At 36.4% G+C, this 26,527-nt stretch overlaps 1 protein-coding gene across 1 annotated transcript in view; it reads left to right on the top strand.

Moving 5' to 3' along the window:
• Window positions 1–26,527, top strand: part of LOC138314682 (protein FAM117B-like) — a 43,664-nt gene that overhangs the window by 7,867 nt on the left and 9,270 nt on the right. Inside the window, exons 3-5 of the mRNA XM_069255150.1 lie at window positions 12,930–13,040; window positions 15,427–15,648; window positions 26,292–26,351. Of these exons, the coding sequence (XP_069111251.1) occupies window positions 12,930–13,040; window positions 15,427–15,648; window positions 26,292–26,351 (393 nt within the window). The remainder of the gene's footprint in view (window positions 1–12,929; window positions 13,041–15,426; window positions 15,649–26,291; window positions 26,352–26,527) is intronic.

Genomic DNA, 26,527 nt, shown 5'->3' with positions numbered 1-26,527 from the left:
GATTATATGAATTTATTTGACTAATGGCATTTGGAGGTTAGTCAGTGAACTGAATATACCTGTAACATTCCCGGAGGGTTCCCCCCTTTTCTATATACCTTCTACAAAATGCCAAGGTTTATTGACAATCGTCTATTACTTTGAAAGTCTTTCACACCGACATCTTGTTTTAGTCCACCATCTGTCTCACTTTCAGAGCTTTCAGCACTACTACTGGTAGTCTGTGTTTGAGTTTTATATCCCACCCCCACATCCATTTGAGTACAGAAAATGATCAGGGCCATTTATTCCAAATATTTATAGCGACTCCATTTTATCTGAGGAGGATGGCTGATTTATTGAACACCCATTACAAACCCTTACAATGATTTTCCTTCATACTAGAATTAAACGAAATTCAAAGTGATTAAATATGTTTTATAATTGTGGAAAATTTTACGTGCAGTAAATAGCTGTTTTATTGACCTTTAAATATTGATCATAGATAATGGATGATTGAAATACCAGGTACAGTACATTTTGAGTCCTGCTGAACTTCCCTGTACATAGATAATTAGGAGAGTGATTATGTATATCCTGTAGTAATGATACCAGGTTTATAATTGAGCTAATAACATCATAGATTTAACAAGTCGTATTCCTTCTTAGATTTAAACCTCACTTGCTTGTGATTCATAACAATATTGATATATGTATGTATTTGCTTGTATGTATTTTGCACACAAAAATATATTGGTTTCACACACAGTATGTCAACCTCTAGATCTGAACATCATGTCTAGTATTGTCAACCTCTAGATCTGAACAGCATGTCTGGTATTGTCAACCTCTAGATCTGAACGTCATGTCTAGTATTGTCTACCTCTAGATCTGAACATCATGTCTGGTATTGTCAACCTCTAGATCTGAACATCATGTCTAGTATTGTCAACCTCTAGATCTGAACATCATGTCTAGTATTGTCAACCTCTAGATCTGAACGTCATGTCTAGTATTGTCTACCTCTAGATCTGAACATCATGTCTGGTATTGTCAACCTCTAGATCTGAACATCATGTCTAGTATTGTCAACCTCTAGATCTGAACATCATGTCTGGTATTGTCAACCTCTAGATCTGAACAGCATGTCTGGTATTGTCTACCTCTAGATCTGAACATCATGTCAACCTCTAGATCTGAACATCATGTCAACCTCTAGATCTGAACATCATGTCGACCTCTAGATCTGAACATCATGTCTAGTATTGTCTACCTCTAGATCTGATCATCATGTCGACCTCTAGATCTGAACATCATGTCTAGTATTGTCAACCTCTAGATCTGAACATCATGTCAACCTCTAGATCTGAACATCATGTCAACCTCTAGATCTGAACATCATGTCTGGTATTGTCAACCTCTAGATCTGAACATCATGTCTGGTATTGTCAACCTCTAGATCTGATCATCATGTCAACCTCTAGATCTGAACATCATGTCTGGTATATATTGTCAACCTCTAGATACGTCATGTCTAGTATTGTCTACCTCTAGATCTGATCATCATGTCGACCTCTAGATCTGAACATCATGTCTAGTATTGTCAACCTCTAGATCTGATCATCATGTCAACCTCTAGATCTGAACATCATGTCAACCTCTAGATCTGAACATCATGTCTGGTATTGTCAACCTCTAGATCTGAACATCATGTCTGGTATTGTCAACCTCTAGATCTGAACATCATGTCTAGTATTGTCAACCTCTAGATCTGAACATCATGTCTACCTCTAGATCTGAACATCATGTCTAGTATTGTCAACCTCTAGATCTGAACATCATGTCTAGTATTGTCTACCTCTAGATCTGAACATCATGTCTACCTCTAGATCTGAACATCATGTCTAGTATTGTCTACCTCTAGATCTGAACATCATGTCTACCTCTAGATCTGAACATCATGTCTAGTATTGTCAACCTCTAGATCTGATCATCATGTCAACCTCTAGATCTGAACATCATGTCAACCTCTAGATCTGAACATCATGTCAACCTCTAGATCTGAACATCATGTCTGGTATTGTCAACCTCTAGATCTGAACATCATGTCTGGTATTGTCAACCTCTAGATCTGAACATCATGTCTGGTATTGTCAACCTCTAGATCTGAACAGCATGTCTGGTATTGTCAACCTCTAGATCTGAACATCATGTCAACCTCTAGATCTGATCATCATGTCAACCTCTAGATCTGAACATCATGTCTAGTATTGTCTACCTCTAGATCTGAACATCATGTCTGGTATTGTCAACCTCTAGATCTGAACAGCATGTCTGGTATTGTCAACCTCTAGATCTGAACATCATGTCAACCTCTAGATCTGATCATCATGTCTACCTCTAGATATGAACATCATGTCGACCTCTAGATCTGAACATCATGACTGGTATTGTCAACCTCTAGATCTGAACATCATGTCGACCTCTAGATCTGAACATCATGTCGACCTCTAGATATGAACATCATGTCGACCTCTAGATCTGAACATCATGTCAACCTCTAGATCTGAACATCATATCTGGTATTGTCAACCTCTAGATCTGAACAGCATGTCTGGTATTGTCAACCTCTAGATCTGAACATCATGTCTAGTAATGTCAACCTCTAGATCTGAACATGATGTCTACTTCTAGATCTGAACATCATGTCGACCTCTAGATCTGAACATCATGTCTGGTATTGTCAACCTCTAGATCTGAACATCATGTCTAGTAATGTCAACCTCTAGATCTGAACATGATGATGTCTACTTCTAGATATGAACATCATGTCGACCTCTAGATCTGAACATCATGTCTGGTATTGTCAACCTCTAGATCTGAACATCATGTCTGGTATTGTCAACCTCTAGATCTGAACATCATGTCGACCTCTAGATCTGAACAGCATGTCTGGTATTGTCAACCTCTAGATCTGAACATCATGTCTGGTATTGTCAACCTCTAGATCTGAACATCATGTCTGGTATTATCAACCTCTAGATCTGAACAGCATGTCTGGTATTGTCAACCTCTAGATCTGAACATCAGGTCAACCTCTAGATCTGATCATCATGTCAACCTCTAGATATGAACATCATGTCTAGTATTGTTTACCTCTAGATCTGAACATCATGTCTGGTATTGTCAACCTCTAGATCTGAACATCATGTCTAGTATTGTCAACCTCTAGATCTGAACATGATGTCTACTTCTAGATATGAACATCATGTCGACCTCTAGATCTGAACATCATGTCTGGTATTGTCAACCTCTAGATCTGAACATCATGTCGACCTCTAGATCTGAACAGCATGTCTGGTATTGTCAACCTCTAGATCTGAACATCATGTCTGGTATTGTCAACCTCTAGATCTGAACATCATGTCTGGTATTGTCAACCTCTAGATCTGAACATCATGTCAACCTCTAGATCTGATCATCATGTCTACCTCTAGATCTGAACATCATGTCTAGTATTGTCAACCTCTAGATCTGAACATCATGTCTGGTATTGTCAACCTCTAGATCTGAACATCATGTCAACCTCTAGATCTGAACATCATGTCAACCTCTAGATCTGAACATCATGTCTACCTCTAGATCTGAACATCATGTCAACCTCTAGATCTGAACATCATGTCTAGTATTGTCAACCTCTAGATCTGAACATCATGTCTGGTATTGTCAACCTCTAGATCTGAACATCATGTCTAGTATTGTCAACCTCTAGATCTGAACATCATGTCTGGTATTGTCAACCTCTAGATCTGAACAGCATGTCTGGTATTGTCAACCTCTATATCTGAACAGCATGTCTGGTATTGTCAACCTCTAGATCTGATCATCATGTCTACCTCTAGATCTGAACATCATGTCAACCTCTAGATCTGAACATCATGTCTGGTATTGTCACCTCTAGATCTGAACATCATGTCTGGTATTGTCAACCTCTAGATCTGAACATCATGTCTAGTATTGTCTTCTAGATCTGAACATCATGTCGACCTCTAGATCTGAACATCATGTCTGGTATTGTCAACCTCTAGATCTGAACATCATGTCGACCTCTAGATCTGAACAGCATGTCTGGTATTGTCAACCTCTAGATCTGAACATCATGTCTGGTATTGTCAACCTCTAGATCTGAACAGCATGTCTGGTATTGTCAACCTCTAGATCTGAACATCATGTCAACCTCTAGATCTGATCATCATGTCAACCTCTAGATCTGAACATCATGTCTAGTATTGTCTACCTCTAGATCTGAACATCATGTCTGGTATTGTCAACCTCTAGATCTGAACATCATGTCTAGTAATGTCAACCTCTAGATCTGAACATGATGTCTACTTCTAGATATGAACATCATGTCGACCTCTAGATCTGAACATCATGTCTGGTATTGTCAACCTCTAGATCTGAACATCATGTCGACCTCTAGATCTGAACAGCATGTCTGGTATTGTCAACCTCTAGATCTGAACATCATGTCTGGTATTGTCAACCTCTAGATCTGAACATCATGTCTGGTATTGTCAACCTCTAGATCTGAACATCATGTCAACCTCTAGATCTGATCATCATGTCTACCTCTAGATCTGAACATCATGTCTAGTATTGTCAACCTCTAGATCTGAACATCATGTCTAGTATTGTCAACCTCTAGATCTGAACATCATGTCTAGTATTGTTTACCTCTAGATCTGAACATCATGTCTAGTATTGTCAACCTCTAGATCTGAACATCATGTCTACCTCTAGATCTGAACATCATGTCTACCTCTAGATCTGAACATCATGTCTAGTATTGTCAACCTCTAGATCTGAACATCATGTCTGGTATTGTCAACCTCTAGATCTGAACATCATGTCTAGTATTGTCAACCTCTAGATCTGAACATCATGTCTGGTATTGTCAACCTCTAGATCTGAACAGCATGTCTGGTATTGTCAACCTCTAGATCTGAACATCATGTCTGGTATTGTCAACCTCTAGATCTGATCATCATGTCTACCTCTAGATCTGAACATCATGTCAACCTCTAGATCTGAACATCATGTCTGGTATTGTCAACCTCTAGATCTGAACATCATGTCTAGTATTGTCAACCTCTAGATCTGAACATCATGTCTAGTATTGTCTACCTCTAGATCTGAACATCATGTCTAGTATTGTCAACCTCTAGATCTGAACATCATGTCTAGTAATGTCAACCTCTAGATCTGAACATGATGTCTACTTCTAGATATGAACATCATGTCGACCTCTAGATCTGAACATCATGTCTAGTATTGTCAACCTCTAGATCTGAACATCATGTCTACCTCTAGATCTGAACATCATGTCTAGTATTGTCAACCTCTAGATCTGAACATCATGTCTAGTATTGTCAACCTCTAGATCTGAACATCATGTCTAGTATTGTCAACCTCTAGATCTGAACATCATGTCTAGTATTGTCAACCTCTAGATCTGAACATCATGTCTAGTATTGTCAACCTCTAGATCTGAACATCATGTCTAGTATTGTCAACCTCTAGATCTGAACATCATGTCTAGTATTGTCAACCTCTAGATCTGAACATCATGTCTAGTATTGTCAACCTCTAGATCTGAACATCATGTCTACCTCTAGATCTGAACATCATGTCTAGTATTGTCAACCTCTAGATCTGAACATCATGTCTAGTATTGTCAACCTCTAGATCTGAACATCATGTCTAGTATTGTCAACCTCTAGATCTGAACATCATGTCTAGTATTGTCAACCTCTAGATCTGAACATCATGTCTAGTATTGTCAACCTCTAGATCTGAACATCATGTCATGTCTACCTCTAGATCTGAACATCATGTCTGGTATTGTCAACCTCTAGATCTGAACATCATGTCTAGTATTGTCAACCTCTAGATCTGAACATCATGTCTGGTATTGTCTACCTCTAGATCTGAACATCATGTCTGGTATTGTCAACCTCTAGATCTGAACATCATGTCTGGTATTGTCAACCTCTATATCTGAACAGCATGTCTGGTATTGTCAACCTCTAGATCTGAACATCATGTCTGGTATTGTCTACCTCTAGATCTGAACATCATGTCTGGTATTGTCAACCTCTAGATCTGAACATCATGTCTAGTATTGTCAACCTCTAGATCTGAACATCATGTCAACCTCTAGATCTGAACATCATGTCAACCTCTAGATCTGAACATCATGTCTAGTATTGTCAACCTCTAGATCTGAACATCATGTCTAGTATTGTCAACCTCTAGATCTGAACATCATGTCTAGTATTGTCTACCTCTAGATCTGAACATCATGTCTAGTATTGTCAACCTCTAGATCTGAACATCATGTCTGGTATTGTCAACCTCTAGATCTGAACATCATGTCAACCTCTAGATCTGATCATCATGTCTACCTCTAGATCTGAACATCATGTCTAGTATTGTCAACCTCTAGATCTGAACATCATGTCTGGTATTGTCAACCTCTAGATCTGAACATCATGTCAACCTCTAGATCTGAACATCATGTCAACCTCTAGATCTGAACATCATGTCTAGTATTGTCAACCTCTAGATCTGAACATCATGTCTAGTATTGTCAACCTCTAGATCTGAACATCATGTCAACCTCTAGATCTGAACATCATGTCAACCTCTAGATCTGAACATCATGTCAACCTCTAGATCTGAACATCATGTCTAGTATTGTCAACCTCTAGATCTGAACATCATGTCTGGTATTGTCAACCTCTAGATCTGAACATCATGTCTAGTATTGTCAACCTCTAGATCTGAACATCATGTCTAGTATTGTCAACCTCTAGATCTGAACATCATGTCTGGTATTGTCAACCTCTAGATCTGAACATCATGTCTGTATTGTCAACCTCTAATCTGAACAGCATGTATTGTCAACCTCTAGATCTGAACATCATGTCTAGTATTGTCAACCTCTAGATCTGAACATCATGTCTAGTATTGTCAACCTCTAGATCTGAACATCATGTCTAGTATTGTCAACCTCTAGATCTGAACATCATGTCTACCTCTAGATCTGAACATCATGTCTGGTATTGTCAACCTCTAGATCTGAACATCATGTCTGGTATTGTCAACCTCTAGATCTGAACATGATGTCTACTTCTAGATCTGAACATCATGTCGACCTCTAGATCTGAACATCATGTCTGGTATTGTCAACCTCTAGATCTGAACATCATGTCTGGTATTGTCAACCTCTAGATCTGAACATCATGTCTGGTATTGTCAACCTCTAGATCTGAACATCATGTCTATGTCACCTCTAGATCTGAACAGCATGTCTGGTATTGTCAACCTCTAGATCTGAACATCATCAACCTCTAGATCTGATACATGTCAACCTCTAGATCTGAACATCATGTCAACCTCTAGATCTGAACATCATGTCTGGTATTGTCAACCTCTAGATCTGAACATCATGTCTAGTAATGTCAACCTCTAGATCTGAAACATGATGTCTACTTCTAGATCTGAACATCATCATGTCACCTCTAGATCTGAACATCATGTCTGGTATTGTCAACCTCTAAATCTGAACATCATGTCGACCTCTAGATCTGAACAGCATGTCTGGTATTGTCACCTCTAGATCTGAACATCATGTCTGGTATTGTCAACCTCTAGATCTGAACATCATGTCTGGTAGATTGTCAACCTCTAGATCTGAACATCATGTCAACCTCTAGATCTGATCATCATGTCACCTCTAGATCTGAACATCATGTCTAGTATTGTCAACCTCTAGATCTGAACATCATGTCTGGTATTGTCAACCTCTAGATCTGAACATCATGTCAACCTCTAGATCTGAACATCATGTCAACCTCTAGATCTGAACATCATGTCTACCTCTAGATCTGAACATCATGTCATGTCAACCTCTAGATCTGAACATCATGTCTAGTATTGTCAACCTCTAGATCTGAACATCATGTCTGCATGTATTGTCAACCTCTAGATCTGAACATCATGTCTAGTATTGTCAACCTCTAGATCTGAACATCATGTCTGGTATTGTCAACCTCTAGATCTGAACATCATGTCTGGTATTGTCAACCTCTAGATCTGAACATCATGTCTGGTATTGTCAACCTCTAGATCTGAACATCATGTCTACCTCTAGATCTGAACATCATGTCTGGTATTGTCAACCTCTAGATCTGAACATCATGTCTGGTATTGTCAACCTCTAGATCTGAACATCATGTCAACCTCTAGATCTGAACATCATGTCAACCTCTAGATCTGAACATCATGTCTAGTATTGTCAACCTCTAGATCTGAACATCATGTCTGGTATTGTCAACCTCTAGATCTGAACATCATGTCTAGTAATTGTCAACCTCTAGATCTGAACATGATGTTGTCTGTCATCTACTAGATCTGAACATCATGTCTGGTATTGTCAACCTCTAGATCTGAACATCATGTCTGGTATTGTCAACCTCTAGATCTGAACATCATGTCTACCTCTAGATCTGAACATCATGTCTAGTATTGTCAACCTCTAGATCTGAACATCATGTCTGGTATTGTCAACCTCTAGATCTGAACATCATGTCTAGTATTGTCTACCTCTAGATCTGAACATCATGTCTAGTATTGTCAACCTCTAGATCTGAACATCATGTCTAGTATTGTCAACCTCTAGATCTGAACATCATGTCTGGTATTGTCAACCTCTAGATCTGAACATCATGTCTAGTATTGTCAACCTCTAGATCTGAACATCATGTCTGGTATTGTCAACCTCTAGATCTGATCATCATGTCTACCTCTAGATCTGAACATCATGTCTAGTATTGTTACCTCTAGATCTGATCATCATGTCTACCTCTAGATCTGATCAATATGTCTGGTATTGTCAACCTCTAGATCTGAACATCATGTCTGGTATTGTCAACCTCTATATCTGAACAGCATGTCTGGTATTGTCAACCTCTAGATCTGAACATCATGTCTGGTATTGTCTAACTCTAGATCTGAACATCATGTCTGGTATTGTCAACCTCTAGATCTGAACGTCATGTCTAGTATTGTCAACCTCTAGATCTGAACATCATGTCTGGTATTGTCTACCTCTAGATCTGAACATCATGTCTAGTATTGTCAACCTCTAGATCTGAACATCATGTCTAGTATTGTCAACCTCTAGATCTGAACATCATGTCTAGTATTGTCAACCTCTAGATCTGAACATCATGTCTAGTATTGTCAACCTCTAGATCTGAACATCATGTCTAGTATTGTCAACCTCTAGATCTGAACGTCATGTCTAGTATTGTCAACCTCTAGATCTGAACATCATGTCAACACCTCTAGATCTGAACATCATCATGTCTACCTCTAGATCTGAACAGCATGTCTAGTATTGTCTACCTCTAGATCTGAACATCATGTCTAGTATTGTCAACCTCTAGATCTGAACATCATGTCTAGTATTGTCTACCTCTAGATCTGAACATCATGTCTAGTATTGTCAACCTCTAGATCTGAACATCATGTCTGGTATTGTCAACCTCTAGATCTGAACATGATGTCTACCTCTAGATCTGAACATCATGTCTACCTCTAGATCTGAACATCATGTCTGGTATTGTCAACCTCTAGATCTGAACATCATGTCTGGTATTGTCAACTCTCTAGATCTGAACATCATGTCAACCTCTAGATCTGAACATCATGTCAACCTCTAGATCTGAACATCATGTCTACCTCTAGATCTGAACATCATGTCTAGTATTGTCAACCTCTAGATCTGAACAGCATGTCTAGTATTGTCTACCTCTAGATCTGAACATCATGTCTGGTATTGTCAACCTCTAGATCTGAACAGCATGTCAACCTGTAGATCTGAACATCATGTCTAGTATTGTCAACCTCTAGATCTGAACATCATGTCTGGTATTGTCAACCTCTAGATCTGAACATCATGTCTAGTATTGTCAACCTCTAGATCTGAACATCATGTCTGGTATTGTCAACCTCTAGATCTGAACAGCATGTCTGGTATTGTCAACCTCTATATCTGAACAGCATGTCTGGTATTGTCAACCTCTAGATCTGATCATCATGTCTACCTCTAGATCTGAACATCATGTCAACCTCTAGATCTGAACATCATGTCTGGTATTGTCAACCTCTAGATCTGAACATCATGTCTACCTCTAGATCTGAACATCATGTCTAGTATTGTCAACCTCTAGATCTGAACATCATGTCTGGTATTGTCAACCTCTAGATCTGAACATCATGTCTAGTATTGTCAACCTCTAGATCTGAACATCATGTCTGGTATTGTCAACCTCTAGATCTGAACATCATGTCAACAGATCTGATCATGTCAATCTCTAGATCTGAACATCATGTCTGGTATTGTCTACCTCTAGATCTGAACATCATGTCAACCTCTAGATCTGAACATCATGTCAACCTTTAGATCTGAACATCATGTCAACCTCTAGATCTGAACATCATGTCAACCTCTAGATCTGAACATCATGTCTAGTATTGTCTACCTCTAGATCTGAACATCATGTCTAGTATTGTCAACCTCTAGATCTGAACATCATGTCTAGTATTGTCAACCTCTAGATCTGAACATCATGTCTAGTATTGTCAACCTCTAGATCTGAACATCATGTCTAGTATTGTCAACCAACCTCTAGATCTGAACATCATGTCTGGTATTGTCAACCTCTAGATCTGAACATCATGTCTAGTATTGTCAACCTCTAGATCTGAACATCATGTCTAGTATTGTCAACCTCTAGATCTGAACATCATGTCTAGTATTGTCAACCTCTAGATCTGAACATTATGTCTAGTATTGTCAACCTCTAGATCTGAACATCATGTCTGGTATTGTCAACCTCTAGATCTGAACAGCATGTCTGGTATTGTCAACCTCTAGATCTGAACATCATGTCTAGTATTGTCAACCTCTAGATCTGAACATCATGTCTGGTATTGTCAACCTCTAGATCTGAACATCATGTCAACCTCTAGATCTGAACATCATGTCTAGTATTGTCAACCTCTAGATCTGAACATCATGTCTAGTATTGTCAACCTCTAGATCTGAACATCATGTCTGGTATTGTCAACCTCTAGATCTGAACATCATGTCTAGTATTGTCAACCTCTAGATCTGAACATCATGTCTAGTATTGTCAACCTCTAGATCTGAACATCATGTCTGGTATTGTCAACCTCTAGATCTGAACATCATGTCTGGTATTGTCAACCTCTAGATCTGATCATCATGTCAACCTCTAGATCTGAACATCATGTCAACCTCTAGATGTGAACATCATGTCTGGTATTGTCAACCTCTAGATCTGAACATCATGTCTGGTATTGTCGACCTCTAGATCTGAACATCATGTCTGGTATTGTCAACCTCTAGATCTGAACATCATGTCTACCTCTAGATCTGAACATCATGTCTAGTATTGTTTACCTCTAGATCTGAACATCATGTCTAGTATTGTCAACCTCTAGATCTGAACATCATGTCAACCTCTAGATCTGAACATCATGTCTACCTCTAGATCTGAACATCATGTCTACCTCTAGATCTGAACATCATGTCTAGTATTGTCTACCTCTAGATCTGAACATCATGTCTAGTATTGTCTACCTCTAGATCTGAACATCATGTCAACCTCTAGATCTGAACATCATGTCTTAGTATTGTCTACCTCTAGATCTGAACAGCATGTCTGGTATTGTCAACCTCTAGATCTGAACATCATGTCAACCTCTAGATCTGAACATCATGTCAACCTCTAGATGTGAACAGCATGTCTGGTATTGTCGACCTCTAGATCTGAACATCATGTCTGGTATTGTCGACCTCTAGATCTGAACATCATGTCAACCTCTAGATCTGATCATCATGTCAACCTCTAGATCTGAACATCATGTCAACCTCTAGATGTGAACATCATGTCTGGTATTGTCAACCTCTAGATCTGAACATCATGTCTGGTATTGTCTACCTCTAGATCTGAACATCATGTCTGGTATTGTCAACCTCTAGATCTGAACATCATGTCTAGTATTGTCTACCTCTAGATCTGAACATCATGTCTAGTATTGTCTACCTCTAGATCTGAACATCATGTCTAGTATTGTCTACCTCTAGATCTGAACATCATGTCTAGTATTGTCTACCTCTAGATCTGAACATCATGTCAACCTCTACTAGATCTGAACATCATGTCTAGTATTGTCAACCTCTAGATCTGAACATCATGTCTAGTATTGTCTACCTCTAGATCTGAACAGCATGTCTGGTATTGTCGACCTCTAGATCTGAACATCATGTCTGGTATTGTCGACCTCTAGATCTGAACATCATGTCTAGTATTGTCTACCTCTAGATCTGAACATCATGTCTAGTATTGTCTACCTCTAGATCTGAACATCATGTCTAGTATTGTCAACCTCTAGATCTGAACATCATGTCTAGTATTGTCAACCTCTAGATCTGAACATCATGTCTACCTCTAGATCTGAACATCATGTCTAGTATTGTCAACCTCTAGATCTGAACATCATGTCTAGTATTGTCAACCTCTAGATCTGAACATCATGTCTAACCTCTAGATCTGAACATCATGTCGACCTCTAGATCTGAACATCATGTCCACCTCTAGATCTGAACATCATGTCAACCTCTAGATCTGAACATCATGTCAACCTCTAGATCTGAACATCATGTCAACCTCTAGATCTGAACATCATATCTAGATACCAATAGATCTGAAAATCATGTCTACTTCTAGATCTGCACATCTGACTATAATAATTATTAACCTGCATATTAACGATGATACTTTGACTTACAGACTGAGGTCCCCGAAGAACTAGAAGTACAACACAGAGGACAAAAAATTAGCAAGAAAAAACGCAAAGGTCATCGGAGGTCAGCATCATTTGGGCATGGAGACCAGCTAGCGGTAAGTCCTAAGTCTGAGAGTATGGGATACTATTACAATATCTGCTTGTTGTCCAGCTAATACATGAGATGTTACTAGTACAATTCCTCCATGATTTTTATGTAAATTGAAAAATTACAGTATAACACACGATTATAAGGAACCTCTGGAGACCAACAAAGTTATCTTGTTATAAGCGTTTATTATACACATATTACAAACATCTTAAAGGAACCCTGATGGGGATGAAAAGTTCTGTTATAACCACAAACTTGTTGGAAAACTAAGTCTGTGGTCTGTGTGTTTGCAAGGTTGGCATACTATTTATATGTTCTGTCCTGTCATTTAGTATTATGTTGAACTTTGATTACATGATATGGAGGCTGGGACATATTTGTCTCAGATATTTCTACTTACTGAAAAACCTTTTTGGTTGTCTGCAGGAAAATGGAACAATATTTTGCATTAGACCTGAGACCAATTGAATTTCACTTAAGATCATATGGTTGTTTATCAGATAACAAACTTTTCTGTAATATAGCTGTAAATTCAGGTCTTTTTTCAGACTTTTTATGCCTCACCCTGAACATTAGCTAGTATAGGTAAGGGGACCTGTATAGTGTTACCACTTTGTGATATGGATTGGAGACGGAACATTTAAGTCTGGTAGACACGTCTTGTTCAATCTATTTCTTGGGGTAATATTTATTCTGACAAAGATACGTATGATATATTGGACAATATCTTCTTCACTGTAAGTGCCTTCAGAGAAACAAAGAATTTTGGATGTAAACTAAATCAACAAATTATGGCAGCTTTGCACTGAAACCTAATAATTTAGAAAATTGGTAGTCGCTTTTGTATTAATATTTAAATAGAAATGTTGGAAACATGGCTTAACTCCTAACTATTATTTTACACAATCTGTGATATATTTGTCTAGTTGCTACTATTCTATTCATGTTGTCTTTCTTCATTATATTCTGAATTTATATGCTTACTTAAACAGAAAGCTATAATGTTAAGAGATTTCTGGGGGAGACTATATTGGCCGACCTACTTAGGGGTTCATCCAATGCAAACTCAGTGTTTCGTTATAAAAATGAAATCAAATTGCTTTTGTCTGTAACCAATTGAATTTGATTTTGGTGCATAGTTTTACCTAACAAGGGAATGCCACCGAAATTTGCATTCAATTGCACGAGGCGTTTTCCATTTACCATAAATTCAATTTCATACTTATCCATCTAATAGCCTCTGAAGTTGAGCTGTATACTATAGAGATTGGATTGGAAAATGCATAACCACACTCAGGTTAAATTTAATACTGCTGAACTCGGCCCTCAAACTGAATTTTTAAGGTGTCACATGTACATTTACTGTGGACACTGGTGTATTTCAATAAGCGGCTATGGCTTTAACTGAGAGATGGAAATTATATAGAATGGTTATTTTGAAAAGATGAAATTGATCTCCTATTACAAACCAAGACTTGAGAAACAATTATTTTTAAACCCTGCTAAATGTATTTTCAAAATTGATAAGAATTCCTAAAAAGTATGATAAGCTGATGCCTAGTAATACATTTAAGCCATGATTTTAGTGCAGTTTTAATGGGAATATTTGTATATACTGTAGTCATTGTTTTGGATCACAAAGCAGAAATTCGTGATCCGTCAAGTAATCACTGTAGACATGTGTCTATCCCTGTTTGTCCAAAAACCAAATGGCCTGTTGTTTCAAAACTGTACAAGGTAATAGCTAATCATGATGGTATGTAAATATATATGTGCTATTGGTAAGAATTTCCCCAAGTAATCCAAAATGACTGCTGTGTCCCCAAAATGGCTCAAAATGAAGAGCTAAATTTCAATAAATATAGGTACACTGGAGTTCTTGGCGACTAAAATAACCATAGATATATACATTGGTAATATCTTTGAGGGATCTACAAATCATTACTTCATTGGAGCTTTTCAGTGAGGGCCTTTGTGATGACAGTTATTTCTAGTTATAGGATAAAAATGGTAAAAATACTTGCTGCCATGCATCCGGATCGCTAACACAATTCTTAGATCAAACCCAGAAAAGGACTACTCCTTGAGGATCTGGTGCCTGTGACAGTTAAAACTTATTTAAATCCAATTCATATTTACTTCAAGACCTGTTTAGTTTAAAGTACTTCGTTGGTCCAAACTAGAAAGTAAATTCTGATAGCTGTAATTATAAGTGTTATTGCAATCCTGTTGACTTTGAGCAAACGAGGTTTGACTATTTTATAAATTCTGTAATCTTCTTCAATTAAAGAATACAGTTGTTTGATATAATTTCCATAAAAAAACGTCTGATTAATTACTTTGTAATTATGGGATCAAATTTATAATAAAAGTTACCTTTGCATTAACAGCTGATTCGACAGAGGTTACAGCGGTCCAAGGAGGGTAGTAAGCAACAGAATGAGTTATATAAACAGCCTGTACCAGGGAATCACCTGGCCTTGTCTTCTACAGCCCCGGCAGTACTACAGAGCTTCTCAAGGGTCTCCAAACCCCTCGGCATTCCAGCTCATGTCATCCCGAAAACAAATATCTCGCGCATGCAGAGAAACAGTGTGGAGGGACTCAGTATGGTCAGTGAATGTATTATTTTATTTTACAGAAATACATTGCCCTTTAGAAGTTCTGTGACATATATACATGTTATGATAGTTAATGTATGATATATACATTGGAATAATGGGTTGCTTTCACTAATTAGTGATCAATTGATAAATAATAACACAGTATGCCTGTTTGTTTATTAAAGCTACACGGTCATGGACTGTATTTTAATCATATCTATAAAAAAGTGTTACAGAACTTATGGAGGACATTATATCAAAAGGATACATTTATATTTCAGTTAGAGTTGAAATCTTGATAGTGCTACAAATTCTCTTGTATTACTGCAGCCTCCAAAAATAATGAGACAACCATACACACAATATACTGCATGCATCTAGAAGGATGTCCCAAAATGACCTTAGAATTTAAAAGCAAATTCTTTTAAGTATTTTCAATAGTCAATAACTTTCATGATCTATTATATCAAAGGAAATATCTGCAGTTAAAATTTCACCTTCATTTGGCCTGATGCAGGATGTCTTGCTGGATGCCTTGTTATTTGGGTATGGAAATTTTGTATGGCAGAATGGAGAAAAAAAGACCTCGGTTGTTTGGTTTAATAGGAAAGTATTCAGATTGACAGCTGTTTGTGATGTTTTCTGATTTATAAATAATGACTGCACCTGTTACACATCATTATAGCCTTGTGGACCTGTACATATGGAGAAATTAGTGCTATTTACTATTTAGATAGATCTGTCAGAAGGAATAGCCATTATTTTGTTGATGTTGGAAGTACAGAAAGGCCATATAGCCATTTTAATTATTGTCCAGCATTTCTGAAAAATGATTGACTACACATTATCAATATATACTAATATGAAATTAAATCTTAATAAATAACTATACTACACACAGTTAACTAAAACATCCATATGATCAGGTAATTGAAAATAAAATGTAAGTTAGTACATGTAAATTTCTTCCAATAACAAAACATATAGTGTTTGTGTTGGCCGGATGGTTATTAGGGTCAGTAATTTGTATAAAGGTGGTTTGTAATATCACACTTTTCCTGATGATAATGTCGACCATTTCCTTTCCTTGCTGAAACCATGTTTCAGTCTCTGGGTGGGTCTACATACTGGAGTTATTTTTCTGCTTGGTTTGCTTTATAAATCTGTTTAGCTGGCTAAAATGTCTGATTATGGCTTTATAATTACCAACAGGTCCCTGTATACTTGTAGTTGTAGTGTACAAGGAGCAAGATCTAAGACACTCCACATATGTGTCTCAAACTCTTGAATCATTGTGATATCATTGGTTCTTATAGTCATTTGTCTAAATTGTTTCCAAAATAAAATACCTTGATCAAGGATAATCTAATAACTATCCTGTGACAGGTACATAATTTAACAAGTGTTGGACGTCTTGTTTTGTTCATTAAGTTTTTTTTATAGCTGTTTTTCTTAATTTCAAATTTCAAATTTGAACAAACTTATTAGTGATTTGATATGCTCAAATTTAATTGTTCAAGATATGCATATGCCATTTCATATTATTGTATCATGCATATACAATGTTAATATAGCATGTCATTCCTTGGCATACATCAGTGTGAATGCTGGTAGTTATTCAGATAATTTTTTAAGAACTATAATATGGTTCTGTACATTTAGGCAGACAGTATGACTAAGTGATGTGTCCGTGACTCACATACTCTGAGTTGTCTTCTACAGAATTAAGTTAAGGAAAACACATTTCTCCCACTTGTATAATAGTGTACAATTTGTTGTGCTGGGCTCCAAGTATGCACAGACAAAGCATTGAAGGCCTAAGTATGGTAAGTTCTGCATCAGTTTGATACTTACACAGCTAGGATCTAAATATTGTGCATACATATATTGTTTGTAGAAATAAGAGAAAAAACAGCTTTTATGTCAATTGTCATGAGGTTTCTATTAATTCAGAATTGAAGTATTTTTTTGTGCATATTTATATATTAATATTTCAAAAGAAATAATGCATTTGAACTTTATTGTCAAATGTTATACTTTTGATGCCCTGCTATGAAATAGAGCAGGGGGATGCAATTAGTGTTTCCCATGACTGTGCTACCATGCCCAGTACCAATTTCATAAGGGAGCTTGATCATATATAACACGAAGTTCAGTGGGTCCTGATCATATCACCATTTGACACTCATGTAGGATGGTGATTTGACAAGGATTGGACCTAGCTATGTACATGTGAGGTAGATGTAATTGAATATGAAGTTCATAGCACCATCTTGTTCAACATTTCTAATCTGCTGTATCATGCTCCCACAATGATAAAAGATTAGGTTGGGTAATTGTGCTGTGCCATGCCGTCTATCTAGATTCACCTCCTGGCCAATACCGTCTTGATTCCATACAGAAGTTGGGGTATTTATGTCTTATTGATATTTTAGGCTCAGAATCATCCATACAAATATACCCAAGTACCACTTGTTTTTTTCCCTTGCACTGCTAATGGATTTATTTGTAATGTAATAATTTGGGTATCATTCTATAGTATTCTTTAATAAAAGAGAACTGAAGGCTCATTTTCATGTGTCCAGATCCCATGAGATTACAATTAAAATGAGACATTGAAACAAGGAAATAGAAAATGAATGGTCATATAAAAATTTAGTGAAATGGACTCAATGAAAAGATATAGTGATCAGGTGTTGTTGGGAAGTAAGGAAATACATCTGGAATGAATATAATTTACGTTTTACCTGAAACATTGTTGGGTGTTCTCTTAATGACATTTTGGTCACTTATTAAATGTATGCACATTACATTATGATAAATGAAATAATTAATGAAATTGTTCATTCTCCTTTGTTTAGTAATATTGTTAGAGATAAAATATTTGAGAAATAATGAATGTAATCTGTATCCATATCCCATAATAAATGACTATGACATGATATTGATAAGATAACAGATTTGTGGTGGTACTAATGAGGATACTGATGTAACACCTGTACTAATGAGAGAAGCCAGGGGAGATCATTAAGAGAGGACCAGTGTTAGGTGACTATGGTGGTGGTTGGTGGTGAGCGGATGACATCTTGACACATTATTGTTGTCAGGGAGGAAAGGGACGACAATATAACCACAGGCTATGATAATGGCCATATATATTCATGAAGAACATGTAATTGTGTAAAATCAATATGTTGTTAGCTGTTCATCAGTCTCCTGCCAGGTATAACTGGCTTCTGTTATAGGTACACAACTCAAGGCCAGGCTTTTATAAAGTTGTAATATAGTCAACTCAAGGCCAGAACTAGCTAATTGTGTGCTTATAGGTCCATAACTCAAGGCCAGGTACAATTTATAATGTTGTTATATAGTCAGCTCAAGGCCAGACCTAGCTAATTTTGTGGTTATACTGCATAACTCAAGGCCAAGCTTTTATAATGTTGTAAAATGTCACTTCATGGCCAGGCCTATCTAATTATGTGGTCATTGATACCAAGTACACTCACACCAGATTTTATTGTTTTTGTTGGTTTTAGGTGTATTCAACTTGAAGCTGGACTTTATAATGTTAGTTTGATTAGCAGTGGTCCACCCAAGTGAGGTCACGGGGTGTCAAGAGAGACCAGAGACATGATCTTAGGCCAGACTTGTTTGGTTCTCTGGTGTTAGCCATAGATGTATAACAGTCATCAATAGGTCATGTATAATCAAAATCTGCTTTAGGGTTTGTCATAAATGAATTACAATCAGATTAATACAAGAACTTGTACTCTTTTCTGTACTTACTGCATACCTTAATACGGTGTAAGGTCTTGTTTTGAATTAAACCTCACAATTTTCAATGCAACTAATTAGCATTATTGGCATCATAAATATTTCAGCAAATTCTTAAAAATTCAAGAGTTAATGATTTTGCGATTTAAGGATTTGAAAAAAAGTTGTAGAACACATGTGGTAAACTTACAACAACAGTGTTGTAAACTTACTGCAGTTGTCTTAAATTTAAGCTGTCTATGTGAAGTCCTGGTATCCTCAGTGAGTAAATGACTTTGTCACCCCAGATATTTATATAAATGATCCCCAGCTGTGAGCCCCCAAATGTTGTACTACCCTGGAGACTGCTCTACTATGATATTATTTTCCCAGTGTAGAAAGAACATATTGCAATGGCTGCATTGATTTTGTAGAGATGTGCTACAGGCCCCGTCATTAATCTCGCTGGTAACAGTTTTACTGCCATTTTCAGTACTTTGCCTTTAGGTGTAGAAATAAACCGTTTACACTCACATTCATGGCTGTCTTCCAAGAAATCATTTTATGATCCAAAGGAAATTAAAGACTAAAAGAAGATTGGCAATTATTGGTGCGGTATGTTTTAGAGTTCTAACCATTTAATCTGATAAAAGTCAATGTGTTGGAGGAAGCATATTGATCAAAGTGTCTCTACCCTATGTTATTCATTAATGTTGATCTCTTGATTATTTCCTGTGATGTATTAATATTGATTGTCTCCCTTGACATCTCGTTTACCCTAATGTTTTCATCTCTTGACTGTCTCCCCTGATGTATTCATCTCATATCTGTGTCCTGTGATGTATTCATCCTGATTGTCTTCCCTGATATATTCATCTCGTGACGGTCTCGCCAAATGTTTTCATCTGTTCTTTGTTCCCCTAATGTATTCATTTCCTCATTTTCTCCCCTGATGTATAAATCTCAGATTGTTTCCCCTGAAATATTCATCATTTGGTTGTCTCCCTTGATGTGTTAATCTCCTGATTATCTCCTCTGGTATATTTATCATTTGGTTGTCTCCCTTGTGTTAATCTCCTGATTGTTACCTCTGATATAATTAATCATCTTTTGGTTGTCTCCCCTGATTTGTTAATCTCCTGATTGTCGCTCCTGGTATATTCATCTTTTGGTTGTCTCCCCTGATGTGCCTTGTATAATCATCTTTTGGTTGTCTCCCCTGATGTGTTAATCTCCTGATTGTCGCTCCTGGTATATTCATCTTTTGGTTGTCTCCCCTTATGTGCCTGGTATAATCATCTTTTGATTGTCTCCCCTGATGTGTTTATCTCCTGAACGTTGCCTGTGATATATTCATCTTTTGGTTATTGTTTCCTGATTGTATTGTGGATATTTTCGAATGCATTTACATTTTTAGTGCGAGTGTTTTTCCTTGTTTGGTGTAGAGTCTGTGTACATCCGCTATGCGCAGATTTCAACTGCACACGCGATACCGGAAGTCAGTGTCCTATACTGTTTAATAGATTTCGCCATGATTTAGTGACACCAAACTTTCAAAAACATATATCAAGAATCAAGATATACTTGTCAGCGATAATCTACTGTAAATAAACAACAGTGACATTAACAGTGCTAAGCGCATTTGTTTTGTGTAAACTTCAAGCGGCGTACCATACAAAATCTTGCATCGGTCACGATATTCTAAGCATCTGATTGACTTTGGAAAGTTCCGGAGAAATACAATGCCATTCAGGTTGATATAGTCAATAAAAGAAAATGATGAAACGGATAACTTTTAGTATCGGCGACATATTTAATTTATTTCACATCATCCTAGGTCCTAGGTTTACGTTGCATTATCGCTTAATAAGCCCTGTGACCATAGACTGCATTTGCTACAGTTCTAATTAATATTTATAAAATTACACAGCTTTGCATAAGAGAAAGAGAATAAAAAACACATTATAAAATATCAGTCTGAGTGTCTGAGCTCTAGATCTAATTTACCCAAGAAAGACGTAAAAGCATGACACACGTAAGTCACCACACGTGCACAGAGACTGGACAGTGTTCTAGCGGACGACTATTTTGAACAGCGAAAAAAGTGTATCGTATCAATATCAATATGATAATAAACCACTTTTATGTACTAACAAAGAACAAGAAGTTTACAAGAATTTCACATTTAAAGTTCTGATGAAGTAAAAGAAAGTATTTATTACAATGCACCAAGGGCGTAAACCATCCTTGCAATAGTCCCAAGGATATTGAGTGAAAGTGCTATGTACACCTGTTGCAGAGGATGATTTCACAGTGGAAATTAAGGTTAGGAAGCTATTTAGCGAGCACTTAATGTCTAACAGACATATTTCTAGTTTATATTTAGGCATAAACAAAAATGAAAGATTTAACATATATGATACTGTTTTCTTTGTATTTGTGTACTGGGAATGTAAAATTTCAAGACAGTTTAGAGAAGCCATCAACAGGAATTGGCTGTAAAAAAAATGCAAAACCTGGTTATTTCTATTCTCTGTGGACATGTTCGCATGGTTGCAGTTGTTGATTTGAACTTGTAGGATGTGCTGAACATCTCATCACTACTTTAATGTGATAATGACAGGCCAGGCAGATGGTCACTATTTTAGGTGTTAATATTTAATTATCATCAGAAACATCGGCCAAAATAACTACTGTTGCTGACAGCTATTGAAATATTGTTTATAAACAGGTGATAAGCTGTCTCTTATATTTTGGGAAAATTCTTATTTTCATCGACAAACATGAAAGTTCATTTAATAACTGTTTTGTGATAATCTATCTTTAATGAGTCTTGATAAAGTTTTATGTAAACTTTGGCTTATTGTAGGAAAAACAAAAAAAATATATGGAGCCTTTATTTAATGAAACTATTGAAAATGAACATTTATCTGTACAATATACTTAAGGATGTATATTGCAGGAAAACATAATTACACAGTGAATGGAAGAGAACTTATTAAAGCAGATGGTCCATCAAGGACACGCTTCCTGCCATCAGTGCCATGTGTGAGTGAAGCTGTGGCACATGATATGTGTAGGATTTGTTCAATGTATATCACAGGAAATTTTAATGACTAGAGCTGCCTATATATCAATGGCAGTTTCAGTGGGCCATGTGTGTGAGAAACTGAAAGTTCCAAAATGACAAGATCATTTGTTACCAATCTAACTGTAAGAATTACCAAATTTCCACCATATTACCTAAAGAATATTAATGTTATTTGAATAGTAACATCTGAATCACTATTTCATACCTATATATTGTATATTTACCCATTTTATATCATGTTACTGTTTGTTAAGACTATATATGACCCATTATGGATCATTACATTATACCAGTATGCAATCCTGGTAATGCCACTATCCATATACCGCTACCTCATGGCTAGAGAGATCTCTTTTAAATTAATACTAAGCCAAAGGTACCAAGTTCAATACCTTCAGCTCTATCCATAGTATAGTGCAGTGATTAAATTTATATAAAATCATGTGCTATGAAAAATAAATACAAAAGGCTATATTTGTATACTATCACCATTATGAAACTAGGTAGAAGGTTGTCTTGGCTGCCCATTTGATATAATAAGTTTATATGATATGTAAACTAATTATAATTATATACTAGATTAGAGTCTAAGATTGTGAAACTGTGTTGAAGACCTGAGCCGACACTCACACCATCACACATTGTAATTCTATAGTGTTGATGGATGTGACTTGAGCCAACAATCACACCATCACACATTGTAATTCTGTAGCTTTGAGGGGATGTGACTTGAATCGACATTTACATCATCACACATTGTAATTCTGTAGTGCTGAGGGGATGTGACTTCACACCATCACACATTGTAATTCTGTAGTATTGAGGGGATGTGACTTCACACCATCACACATTGTAATTCTGTAGTATTGAGGGGATGTGACTTCACACCATCACACATTGTAATTCTGTAGTGTTGAGGGGATGTGACTTCACACCATCACACATTGTAATTCTGTAGTATTGAGGGGATGTGACTTCACACCATCACACATTGTAATTCTGTAGTATTGAGGGGATGTGACTTCACACCATCACACATTGTAATTCTGTAGTATTGAGGGGATGTGACTTCACACCATCACACATTGTAATTCTGTAGTATTGAGGGGATGTGACTTCACACCATCACACATTGTAATTCTGTAGTGCTGAGGGGATTTGACTTCACACCATCACACATTGTAATTCTGTAGTGTTGAGGGGATGTGACTTCACACCATCACACATTGTAATTCTGTAGTGTTGAGGGGTTGTGACTTGAGTCAACAGTCACAACATCACACATTGTAATTCTGTAGTGTTGAGGAAATGTGACTTGAGCTGACTGTCACACATGTGGCATCTGGTCTGCAGCTTCTCTAGAAGCTACCAGTGATGAAGTATTCCAAGTTACTAACACCACCACTGGTGAAGCATCTATATGTAGCCAGCTACACTGCATATTGAGTTACCTAACCACCCCTAGATCTCCTCACTGCCATTCTGCATTCAAAACATGGCCAGGATTCTATTTGACTTTTATTGGAAAGTAATGAACATCACAATAACCCGTAGCCAACTGGCTGTGTAAATTAACATCCCCCACAGTTTCCCAATTGTTGCTTGTGTGGTAATATATGACAAACCAGATCATTTTGTCATGAATATTAACCAGATTCTAATACATGTACTGGGAATTTTTACCCCCATACATTTCAGTGAATTACTAACACACCCATTCACTATTCATACATTTAACAACAACAAAACTAGTAATGAATTATTGATATCAATAGCTATAGACTGATTTATTTAAATACACAATATCTAAATGAAGGCATGTAAAATTTCAATTGTATGGTAAAATATTTTGTTAATTATTCAGAACTTTGAATAGTTTGGTGATGTGCTAACAGTTTAAATGTATATTACCATTATGTACATGTGGTGACAGTTATTGAGATACCTATACTGTAACATTCAGTATTTATTATTCTGGTAGAAAAACTCTGAATATTGAGGTTATTTGGTTTCAGAACTTTGAAATGATGAATTAGTGCTGGAACTCAGTCTCGTTATTTACGGTGAATTGCGTTGTACAATAGTGCATTGTATCATATATTATTGAACAGAAGTTCTGGCCGTTGTTGATATGAAATTTCAGTATGTGTTGACAGTTGTACTATTAGATCAATCATACTTTATTGGCACTGGGCGTGGCCAGTCCTCAACCCTGTATAATTTCACTCTCGTCGAAAATTTAAATCTTTTCCTTTAAATATCATATCCAAAAGTGACGTACATTAGATCTTACAAAAATATAAGTTCTTTGATTTTGAGATCTTTTTAGGGGTTTTAAACATTGCCTTTACATGTGAAGGTAAATCTATACAGAAATGTTACGTGTTGAGGTGCAGCACTGCACAATAGTTATAGTGTAGACATTGTGGTTTAGTACACACACTAACACATTACAGATCACTCGCTATAGTGACTTAGTTTTTATTGGTGCATGTCAACAAATAATTTTCAGCTAGGTATACATTATGAATAACCCAGAACGTTCTATAGAGATGTTGATTAGATATTTACAACACCAGCCATTCAGAGGGAAATGAAGCATTAAGGGCTACAAATAAACTATGGCACCATTATCAGAGGGCTGTGATAATGTCTTTATAATAAGATTAGATGCACAAACAAGTATTGACCAAAATTGTGTGTATACTGAAGTGTTGATAAGTGGTTACTTCAGTAACTGGTATCCGGCTGAATATCTCAGTAAGATAGAACTGTGAAGTTGCTATCACAATGAGATCAACATAAATACTTATTTACTTTACATCATATTTTATGTTTCTGTAATCTGTATTTCATTATATGTACCTTATCATATTTAATCATGGTTCTAATCTGTATACTATTTTAATGTCAAACTACAACATCTCTATCTGTCTTTATTTACACACTCTGCTGGTGACATTTGTAAGTTGGTTGTTCTCATCTGTTACATCTCCTAACCTTTCCTACCCCGGCCATAATTCTGATTCTCACACCTGGTACCATCTGAAGCACTGTCATTGTACTAGAGAAGCCTTGTGGTAATGTGCATTCACTAAGGATTCAGTCGGTGCAGCATATCCAGGGAAATTTTCATAATTTCAGAATACTGTAAACGTACTTGTTTTGGAATAATCATATTTTAGCACAAATGTGATTGTGACCAGATTTATTACTATAATGGCTACCTATATTAAAGATGCTCCACCGCTGACAAATGGTATTTTTGCACTATCAAAAACAGGAACAGACGATTTAGTATTTTTCTTTAGTTACAAAAGTTACTTACTTTACACCATTACCGCCATTGAAAAGTTTGAGCTTCTAATTTTACTTAAAGTTAAAAATATGAAAAATGAATAATTGCATCCCGAAAAAACTCTGTGTCACTATATCCTATATGGAAGGAAGTACTGATTGCGCATGCACCAAAGGTGAAATAAATAATTTTATATTATTTTTGTTGATTAGACATATATATACAGATCAAACACCAATTATTGTTCAACTGATGAATATCATTTATGCTCTGTCGGTAGTGGATCATCTTAAACAGTATAATGAAAATACAATTACATGTAATGCAATTATATTTTAGCTCTGTATTTATAAATATGAAAGGCACTAAAATCAGAAAACAATGTTATGTTTACAATAAAAAAAATTTCAGAATGTGTAAACAAAAAAATCTTTAAATTTGAACCTGACCAATAATTTTCCTTTGAAAAATAAAATAAATTGCTTGACAATACTGAGTTTTCCATTACAGGAAATTGAAAAGTTGGTGCTAAAGAATGCGTACATAGAGGTAACAACAGACGATGATCAGGTAAGTACAAATAGGTAACAGGTGCTTTGTTATCTTTAGTAAGTTATCTCTAATTAATTAGAATGCTTTTGAAATAATACATATAATGTGTACAATATAGATATGTTACACTGATGAAATTGTAAAATATCCCAGTACAAAACGGTTATTGTAGAATGTTAATATTAATATTGTAA

This window comes from Argopecten irradians, chromosome 2, assembly GCF_041381155.1.
Source record: "Argopecten irradians isolate NY chromosome 2, Ai_NY, whole genome shotgun sequence".
Taxonomy (NCBI): domain Eukaryota; kingdom Metazoa; phylum Mollusca; class Bivalvia; order Pectinida; family Pectinidae; genus Argopecten; species Argopecten irradians.
Note: the sequence above shows the minus strand (reverse complement) of the source record. Positions and strands in the feature narration are given on the sequence as shown.